Raw genomic sequence first — 10,511 nt, 5'->3', positions numbered from 1 at the left:
CATCTATCTCTTTATTGCCCAGAATTGGTTCTCAGGATTTTTGCAGCCATGATTGAGAATCTCTAGTTATGGTGAAACTATTTTGTGATAAGAAAAGGATCAGCTACATAATCTGTTGACATGGAAGAAAAATAGAATATAGCTGTAATTAACAAATCAAGACTTTAATTACTGCAATTTCCTTTGAAACATTCAACAGGAAGAAATTGAAGACATTATTTTCTTCCTAGAATAATATGAAAGAGGCTTCCTTTCTTTAACTCAACTTCTTGGAAACCAGCATTACAGAGGAGCACATTAAACTCAGTTGCTGACCGTTCTCTCCCTTCAATGTAGAGCAACATTAACAAGGCGTAGATGTGGGCTGCTAAAGGCCCTCTCCTGTCTTCATCGAGAAGCATTTCCACTATTAAGACACCGCCACCTGTTTCAAAATATATTTCAATGATTTAGAGGTGAGAAAATATTGTTATTTATTTCACAGCCCAATGAATATTACATAATATTTTGAAAATGCCCCAATTTTGCATTATGAATCCTTCTTTCAAACATGTTATATTTATTCCTGCCAATGGTCAGTACAAACCAATTTGTTGTTGTTCTTGGAAATTTTGTTAATTTGGAGATATTTTAATTATTCTCCAAGGCTTTCCTCTCAATCTTCTGTAGAAATTGACCATTAAAGATTTTCCTTGCCAAAATTCTGTTTATGTTTCATGATATTATATTATAACAGTAAAGGTTTCCCCTGTACAGTTGTGTCTGATTCTAGGGGCGGTGCTCATGTCTGTTTTTTACCCAAGGAAGCCAGTGTTATTCAAAGATCCTTCTTTGGTCATATGGCCACTGTGACTATATGCTGAGGTGTACAGAAAGCTGTCACATTCCCACTGAAGTCGTACCTATTTATCTACTTGCATTTGAATGCTTTTGAACTGCTGGGTTGGCAGGAGCTGGGGCAAGTAGCAGGAGCTCATCCCATCGTGTGGCACTCAGATCTCAAACTCTTGCTGTCAGCTTTCCAGGTAACAAGCTCAGCATCTTTAACAACTGAACCATCGCTCTCCCATATATTATATCAAAATATAATATATCAAAATTCATGTTTTGTTATTGGTTATTTTATATATACTTAGCCAGTGCATACTCTACTTCTCTGACAGTTTGTTTGACTTGAAGTATAATCAATCAATATTATTATGGGGTCGTAAGACATAGTAAATAGTCATCAGTTTTATTGTTTTTCAGTCCAAATTGTCCAGTTCAGCTTATGTCCAGTTAAAATTCCAGCAGTATATGGGCCAGTTTTGATGGTGTTTCCACCTTTCAATGTTGTCATTAGCAATTTTCTCATTCTTTGGATGTATTCTTTACAAATCAGATTTTTAACTTGTACATCCTTAATGATATCCAATTATTTTTGTGGTGGTCACAGAGTCAGTAGACGTTAGACTGGATTAAGTGTTTTTATGCACCTATTATCCACCAAGGACCTGGGATAGGCAGATGTTGTTGGATGGCATTAAAGGTATCATTGTTACAAGTAAAATTTCCTTTTGCAATTTGGTGATTTTGTCAATGCCAATGGTATTCAAGTGGTGCTTCCATGGTTTTAGGACTGTACCCAAGGTGCCTATTATTATCGTTTTTATCTTTGCTTTCATTTGCCACATTCATTGTACTTCTAATTGCTGGTCTTTGTATTTTGTGATTTTCTCCAAGTCTTTCTGTTTTGTTTTGCTATCTGCAGGTTCTGCAAGGTCCAGTCTTATCAGTAGGTGCTACGTCTGGGATGGTATGTAGCAGGTGTTTGTCTATTGGAATTCTAAAGTCCCAGTGCACTTTAGCTTCTGCATTTTCCATTACTTTTGTCTATTTTGTGGTCTGTTCTTGCTTGTAGCAAATGGTATTTCTTGCATATATTCCAATGCAACATAGTTGCTACTTTGTCATGCTGTTATTTGTAGTCAGTCTGTGTGATAGTCTTGCAGCAACTAACTAGGTCACGGGTAGGCAACCTTGGCTCTTTTATGATTCATGGACTTCAACTCCCAGAATGCTGGCTCAGGAATTTTGGGAGTTGAAGTCCACGAGTCATAAAAGAGCCAAGGTTGCCTATCCCTGAACTAGGTGGTCCACTGTTTCTTCAGCTTTTTTGCAGATTTGGCAGTTGCTATCTGTTGCTATCTTCTCAATTCGGGCTTAGAATTCATTTGTTCTTAAAGCTTGGTCTTGTGCAGCCAGAATTACCCCCTTTGTCTCTTTATTCAATTTTCCTGCTCTTAGCCATTGCCAGGTCTTGTTATCTGCTTTGCTGTGTAATAGTTTGTCTTACCATTTCTCTTTTTTATTCTTTGCAGGTAATGCTTGGATTACAACCACAACTGAGCCCAAAATTTTCATTGCTAAGCAAGACAATTCTTAAGTGAGTTTTAGCTTATTTATTGCCACAGCTATTAAATGAATTCGCTACAGTTTGTTAAATGACTCATGCTGTCATTAAAGAAATCTGGATTCTCCATTGAGTTTGCTTGTCAGAAGCTAGCTGGGAAGGTTACAAATGGTGATCACATGACCTCCAGGCAGTGCAACTGTTATAAATACATGCCAACTGCCTAGTGCCCAAATTTTAATCACATGACCATGGGGATTCCACAATGGTCAAAAGTGTAAAAACTGGTGAAAGGTCATTTTTTTCACTGCCATTGTAACTATCAGCAAATGAATGGTTGTAATTCAAAGACTACCTGCATTTGATCCCTCTTACAGTCCATTTTGGTATCTCCAATAAGCCCTCATGATGTACTAGTTTCAGTGTTTCCTTATCCTCCTTCATATATTCTTCCAATGACCTTTTTTCTTATACAACTATCTAGTGTACTTGCAAAATTCCATGCCCGCCTATCTTCCCTCATGAGTAAATTCTGTCAGTGTTGGCGACCACCAAGCTGGTTAGGGTTTCTGTAATTTACATCTCACCATATTTCTTATGGGAGACACATTCTTTGTCTGACTCCTCTGAAGAGACCTGTCCAATATGGTTAAACCTCTGGCATAGCTCTCATCTTCCTGAAAGCATAAAGCCCCACAACCACATCAATATAGTGCCTTAAAAAGGTAAAGGTTCCCCCCCACATGCATGCTAGTTGTTTCCAACTCTAGGGGCCGGTGCTCATCTCTGTTTCAAAGCCGAAGAGCCAGCGCTTGTCCGAGGACATCTCCGTGGTCATGTGGCCGGCATGACTAGATGCCAAAGGCGCACGGAGCGCTGTTAACTTCCCACCGTAGTGGTCCCTATGTTTCTACTTGCATTTTTTATGTGCTTTCAATCTGCTAGGTTGGCAGAAGCTGGGACGAGTAACAGGCACTCACTCTGTTATGCGGCACTTGGGATTTGACCCGCCAAACTTTCAACCATCTGATCAACAAGCTCAGTGTGCTAATGTCCCTATAGGGACGCGGTGGCTCAGTGGGTTAGGACACTGAGCTTGTTGATCAGAAGGTTGGCAGTTTGGCGGGTCGAATCCCAAGTGCCACATAACAGAGTGAGTGCCTGTTACTCATCCCAGCTCCTGCCAACCTAGCAGTTCGAAAGCACATAAAAATGCAAGTAGAAAAATACGGACCACTACGGTGGGAAGGTAACAGCATTCCGTGCGCCTTTGGCGTCTAGTCATGCCAGCCACATGACCATGGAAACGTCCTCAGACAAGTGCTGGCTCTTCGGCTTTGAAATGGAGATGAGCACCGACCCCTAGAGTTGGAAACGACTAGCACGCACGTGCGGGGGAACCTTTACCTTTACCTTTATAGTGCCTTACTGGGTTATTATTATTATATTTTTTCCACTATAAAGAAGCTATTACTTAGTCATTTTTGCAGCAAGTGTAGAAAGATTGCTAAAATATATATCTAGGCCAGGGGTCAGCAACCTGAAACAGTGAAAGAGCCACTTGGAACCGGTTCCCTCACAATAGGAAAAACTGGGAGCTGCAAAAAATGTGTGCACATGTGCGTACATGCGCGCATGCGCAGAACAGGGCTTGAAGAGTGGAGCCAAGGCGAGATATGCACCTACCCTGCATATTTGAATTGATTGGTTGAACTTTTTCAGTCCCATGGCAGAGGACTGGGAGCCGCAGGAGATGGCTGAAAGAGCCGCATGCGGCTCCGGAGCCGCGGGTTGCAGACCTGTGATCTAGGCAGTAGAGGCCAAGAAATAGTAAATAGTCACAGGGTCACAATGAGAAGTCTTACTCATTTGTACCACAGCCACTAAAATATGAATGAATCTGATCTGCACAACATAGGCCCTTTGGGTTATAAAGAAAAGATAGCTGCAAGAATCACTCTGGAAACACAATTTTTTTTCAGCACTGCAGCTGAATTACTTATTCTAAGATGCCAGTTGAAGGCCCAGGAAAACTGGATGGTGAATTTGAAATGACCCTAGACTTAGGGCAGTCCAAAACATGAGTCAAGTAAGAACTTTGCCAATTCCCTAGCAAATTTAACTTTTCATGATTAAAGAATACCTACCAGGTTTGTAGGCCTGGTACACTTTGCGTAACAGCTGCAAACAACTCTCATCTGACCAGCCATGCAGAGTCCTGGCCAAAATGTACAGGTCTGCTTCAGGAATAGGATCTTTAAAAAAATCACCTACAAAAAATAAGTAAAATCTCATTTAGTACCATATCTTCCAGATTATTCTGACAGAATAATCTGTTTTCTCTTTTTTAAAAAACACAGAATACAGTCTTTATGTGAAAGTTTCTTGTGCTTAGCAAAACATGAGTTCAACCCACAAGGAAGATTGCATCACATTTTTTACCTGCATGGAAAGTGATCTGGGTCTGTTCTGAAGGAAAACAATGGTTCTTGGATGCTTCCACTATTTCAGGAAGGTCAAAAACAGTCACAGTACATTTTGGGTAGAGTGAAATCAATTCCTTAGCTAAGCCACCAGTGCCTCCTTAAAGAAAGGAACAAAATGTAATTAAGAAACTGCAAAACAAAAATTTGTATATGTCCAGCCTTTTTCCCTGAAGCTACCCTACCTATTATTTTTCTAAGCTACCATGACATTAACTGGAATCTAATGATTTCAAAAATGAGGCAAACTTCTTCCAAATTTGCTATGCTTCATATCATCGAAAACAAATACTAATAGGGAAAAAGAACAGAGATTGAGTCAATTGATTCTCAACTTTTATATGGTCCACGGTATGAGAATTCCTTAGGATGGATACACTGAATATTCACAATGATCAAAAATAATGTCTTTTGATGCAGTTTGAAGAAACAAAAACTGAACATCATCTCAAAGGGCACCAAATCCCACATCATATTCAGTCATGGTCTCTTACATCCACAACATGTTCCCAGGCAAATCCAGTTTAAGGGTCCTTTATTGATCAGCCTGCTATTCTCTGATTTCAGTTTTTCCCCATGTATGGTCAGCACTGGAAAGGGGGAAGAATAATAGTACACTGTTTTCATTTCAGAAATGTCTCCCTTTTCCAACAGCCTCTGCCAAATTCTCCACTGACTGTGTTATCTATCAGGCCAGAATGACAGTTAACTATCTTTAAAACTGGACTATTTCTCAAAGTCTACTATAGACATCTCAAAGGGATTTTTGATCTCCTAAGGATGTCTCCTTTTCCACATACAGTTGAGAAGATTTGTAAGAGAAGCTAAGAAGCCATCCAGCCCATTGGCCCAACATGTGAAGAAGATGGGAAAGCACAGGTGGTACTTACCACCCAGATCGCAAATGAGTGGGAACTGGGACAGGTCAAAGGCAGAAAGCACTTCTCTTCCTACCACAGGCCAGAGCTCATTGATGGAATTGGAGAAGGTTTCTAACTCTTCCTTTGACCTAGAATTAAAGCAAACATCATTCAGTATAACTTTATAAAATGCTATTGTTGTTATTGCTTTACATATCTATTTATGTTTGTATGAAATGAATTCTTTTTACAGCATTACTTAAATGATGCTGATCAGGAGTTGGAAAAATCTGTATGTGATACATGAAACTGTGCTACCATTTCAGTGGAAAACATTATAATATTCTTGAAACATTCACAAAGGTGCTCTAACTGCAGACCTGTGCTTTGTATATCAACAGAAATGCCTGGTCAGTTACATCTGCCATAACTAGATTCCATTGCCATAAAAGAGAGGTTGAATACGGTGAACATGATGGGTCAAGAACATATGATAGAGAAAATAATGACACTGTGAAAGATGATCATATTGATCAGTTGCCCACAAAACAATTACTCTATTTAATGACCATTCTCTAAAATTATATTACCTGTAAATGACCTCAAAAGCATTGTCTGAAGGAGAGCCATATATTGATGAAATCTGATTTTTTTCCTTTCCTAAAAGAATTTTTAAAAAGTTAGAAAGGAACAAGACAATCATGCTAGCATTTTCTTCTGCATAGAAGTAGATCCTGAATGTCTTACAGTATTTTGATAGTTCAGAATTTATTCTAAACGTTTCATTAAGCCAGTTCTCTTTCACTCTGTCAAGTACAGTGCAGCACAATCTAATGCAGGGGTGTCAAACTCAATTTCATTGAGGGCCACATCAGCATTGAGGTTGCCCTTAGGGGGCTGGGTGGGTATGGCCTGGGTGGGCGTGGCCTACTGGGTGGGCCCCTGGGCCAGTGGCGTAGCGTGGGTTGTCAGCACCCGGGGCAAGGCAAGTAATTTGCGCCCCCTAACCCGTGGATTTTAGCACTCGAGTCTGCCGCAGGGAGCCCCGCATCCTGGGCGTCCGCCGCACCCCCCACCCACGCCTCCCCCGGGAAAAGGGGGAAGGTCCGGCATCCCCTCCCTCACGTGCGGCAGAAGCGCCGGGACCCGAGGCCGTGACAGGAGGCGGGCGGCGCAGCGGAGGATATACAGAACATTCAAATAGAAGGAAAATATGTGCATCAATAAGACAAAACCAGATTTACATATATTATTCCCCTCCACTTGAATATTCATAAATATATTGGAGCAATATTACTTTCCTTCCCTTACGAAGTAGGCCCAAAATTTATGAAGTTCTACTTCTATTTACAACCAATTTGACCTTAATCTACTTGGTAGATAGAGAGGCAAAGTAGTTAACAGGTGAACCAACATCAAAGTTAAAATGTCAAAGCACTTTGTTAATAATCTATATTCTATTTTACTTCTATAAAGCCTCAAACAGCTTCTTATTTACAGTAAGTTACACAGTGCCTGCTTATTTCTGTATCTGTCAACTGCCCCACTCTGATAGTCAACAAGAGAAACTCCTGGGTTTATTTTTTCCTCCAAGAGAATACGGTACTGAAAAGCCATGTGGGTACAGAAGTGGGAAATCCAGTTCTAACAGTTTGCTTGTAAAAGTCATAAAACAAATTCCTCCTTTCTTCCCTGGATCTCCCACTGTCCTTTCAACATCAATCAGTTGCATTTGAGTTGTTTTGAGAACGATCTCAGAGAAGTGGAGGCAATTAGAGCTCCCAGACCTGTCACTTGACCTAAAATTATTTTATTTCCTCCGAACATGGGAACGGGGGTGCCCAACCTTCCGGGAAACACCAGGATCTCCCAGGCGGGGAGCCGGGCTGCGCCAAGAGGTGGGGCTGCGGGGCAGGAGGGGGTCTTGGGGGAAGGATCTGAAGGGGATCGGAGAGCCGTTCGTGGAAGCCGCAACCCAGGAGGAGGAGAAGCGAAGGCGCAGCGCTTCCCACGGAGCAGAAAAACTCGCGAGGAAAGGCGGAGACTCGGAAGGGGAGGGGGCGCAACTGGGGGAAACCCACCTGGCTCTCCCAGGAATCCCTCCTCCCCTTCCCGCCCCTCCTATTCCCTCCCCCTCTCGCGGTGTCCTTACCCACCTGGCGCCCCTCCCCCGCCACAGGAATCCCTCCTCCCCTTCCCCCCCGGGGATTCCCCCCTCCTGATTGCCTTCCCCCTCTCGAAGCCTCCTTGCCCACCTGGCGCTCCTCCCCCACCAGGGGAACCTCCGCAGCCCTGGTGTAAGAGGCGTCGAGAGACCAGGGAGATGGAGGGGCAGGAAGCTGGATTCCCAGCCCCCCTTTCTCCTCTCTAGGCGCAAAAACTCTGTGCTTAACTCCTCCGCTGAAGCGCTGCGGGGAGGGGGCGACTGGGGCGCCGCTGAGCAATGCTAAAGTGCTCCAAGCGGGAACAGCAAAGGACCGTCACCCTTCATGCAAAGCCCCAAGACCAAAAACTAGGATCCAGATTGAAAAGGAAAGTTGCGTGTGCCAATCTGCACCTCTAAATGCAAATTAGGAATTCGTCGCTGAGCGCCCCCCCCCAGATGTTGCACCCGGTGCGGCCGGCCCCCCTACACCCCCCACGCTACGCCACTGCCCTGGGCCTTGTGTTTGACATGTCTGATCTAATGCATCTCTACCAAGAAATAAGCTATAAAGAACACCAGGCTGGTAAATTAGGTTGCTTACTTGAAGAAACTCCCTGGATGAAGGCAATAAACCCAACCCACTATTAAAGTTACAAATCTTTTCTTATTTTCTTTTTTGGAAAAAGTTATTTTAAAATTTTTAGTTTAAAGAAAGACTTGGGGGAAATCTTAATTCAACAGGCTTATGAATTCACATTTGATAGATTTGTAGGGGGAAAAATACACCATTCTTTTTGTCTTAAGATTTACATTGGACAAATAGTTATTCAGTCACTAGGTTTTGTCCGACTTTTCGCAAACCAATGGACCATAGCATATCAGGTCTCATGTCCTCCATTGTCTCTCAGACTTTGCTCAAACTCATATTCATTTGTTGATAACACTACCTAACTATCTCATCCTTTGCCCTCTCCTTCTCCTTTTTTCCTGTGATCTTTCCCAACTTCCGCTCTTTTCTAATAAGTCCTCTCTTGTCCTTCAATGGCAAAAGTCAAATGGTTCCTTTCATTGTAGAGTTTCAATGTTGTAAACAGGGATCATCATTCTTGTAGTCAGCAAACAAGATAGGTAAGGTCTACCTGATGAAGATTGGAGTGCTATGCAGGTAGTCCTCAGGTTACGACCATTTGTTTAGCGAACATTCAAACTATGTATTAAATGAATGGCACTTATGACTGGTCCTTGGAGTTCCAGCCATTGCAGCATTTATGCAGTGGTCATGATTTCTGATGTTTCCTGTCAGCTTCCTACAAGCAAAATCAATGGGAAAGCTGGCAGGAAGTTGGAAGTCGCAATCACATGAGGTCCTTGTTTAATGATCTATGCAGTTCTCATATAATGACAGCAACTGAGACTGTTAGACTTGCAGTTGCTAAGCATCATGGTCATGTGACAGCATGCTTTGTGATTGCATCACTTTGTGATGGGAATTCCAATCCTAATTGCTGCCAGAACTTGAGGACTACCTGTAACAGGGAACATATTGACATTTTCATATTTTAAGAACTATGTGACACCCAAAAATGTTTTATATTTCTCCTAATTTATTCGCTTTTTATTTTGAATTTTTCTCTTTGCAATTGCTGCATTTCATTTTACTTTAACTTAAATGTGTTTGTTATGATCTAAATTACTTTTATACAGAACATTTGAATGTATTTTTTGATTGCAGAATCATCTACTAATTAGTGTTTTTATGTAAATTATAATTTTATTTTTTATTCTGGTATACAGAATAAATATATAAACAATAAACTATCTGGAGAAATATCAATTAAAAACAATTTGGATAAATATCATTTAAAAGAAATAAAAACAGATTATTAAAATACACTAGTATTTTCATTGTTTAACTTACTTTGAAAAATTATCTGACTTTTGTTAAATCCCATAACAAACATCTTAAAACATTGTTCAAGCCATTAACTGTTCCTGTTTACAAAAAGTTACCTGTTAGTTATAAACTTTAATCTCAGTTTTTCATCTTAGTAAAATGACTCCATGGCATAATTCTAAATGTTTGCTCTACTTGCTTTTATTATTAGGGTTTGTGTTTCTGTTCCAGTTTGTCTTGTGTAAAGCTTTTTAATGATAGAATGAATGAAAATAGAGGGGAAATTCTGAGGAGCAACGTAACGGCTGTCTATAATTTATTCCTGCTGTATTTTCATTTTGACATATATGATTTAGTCAATTTGAATTTAATAAAGATTAATCAGTCATTCTCTTATTAAAAATGATACTGTCTTTAAGTGTCCCAATTAGGGTAATAACTCCTTAAGTCGAGTTGGGCCCATGAGGATTATATGAAGATGTTCATGTAGTTTTCTTGGCAATTGTTATGAAAAAAAATAATTATGGAGCAGCAATTCTCTTCTGAAGTTTTCTCCCCCCCCCGTCATTGTTTGGGTAACTGTTTCTATAAATCTGAGAGTTGTGGGAGTCTCCCACCCAAGGAGTAATCAAATACAGCTGATTATAGTTTTACAAGATCATTCATGATCAACCTGATTCTGCCAATGCTGGTATTGAACAACTAACACCAATTTATTGAGGTTTGATTAAAGATT

At 40.8% G+C, this 10,511-nt stretch overlaps 1 protein-coding gene across 1 annotated transcript; it reads right to left on the bottom strand.

Annotated features, from left to right (window-relative positions):
* Nucleotides 1-215: 215 nt before the first annotated feature.
* Nucleotides 216-6,438, bottom strand: LOC310639546 (acetylserotonin O-methyltransferase-like; the record flags this gene model as incomplete). The annotated part of the gene is made up of 5 exons (XM_083361295.1): nt 216-424; nt 4,540-4,662; nt 4,835-4,975; nt 5,766-5,884; nt 6,326-6,438. The coding sequence occupies 5 exons, from the start codon at nt 6,436-6,438 to the stop codon at nt 216-218; spliced, it is 705 nt and encodes a 234-aa protein (XP_083217421.1).
* Between the last annotated feature and the right edge of the window lie 4,073 nt (nt 6,439-10,511).

This window comes from Vipera ursinii, assembly GCF_947247035.1.
Source record: "Vipera ursinii genome assembly, chromosome: 4".
Classification (NCBI taxonomy): Eukaryota; Metazoa; Chordata; class Lepidosauria; order Squamata; family Viperidae; genus Vipera; species Vipera ursinii.
This window is presented reverse-complemented; position numbering and strand designations above follow the sequence as displayed.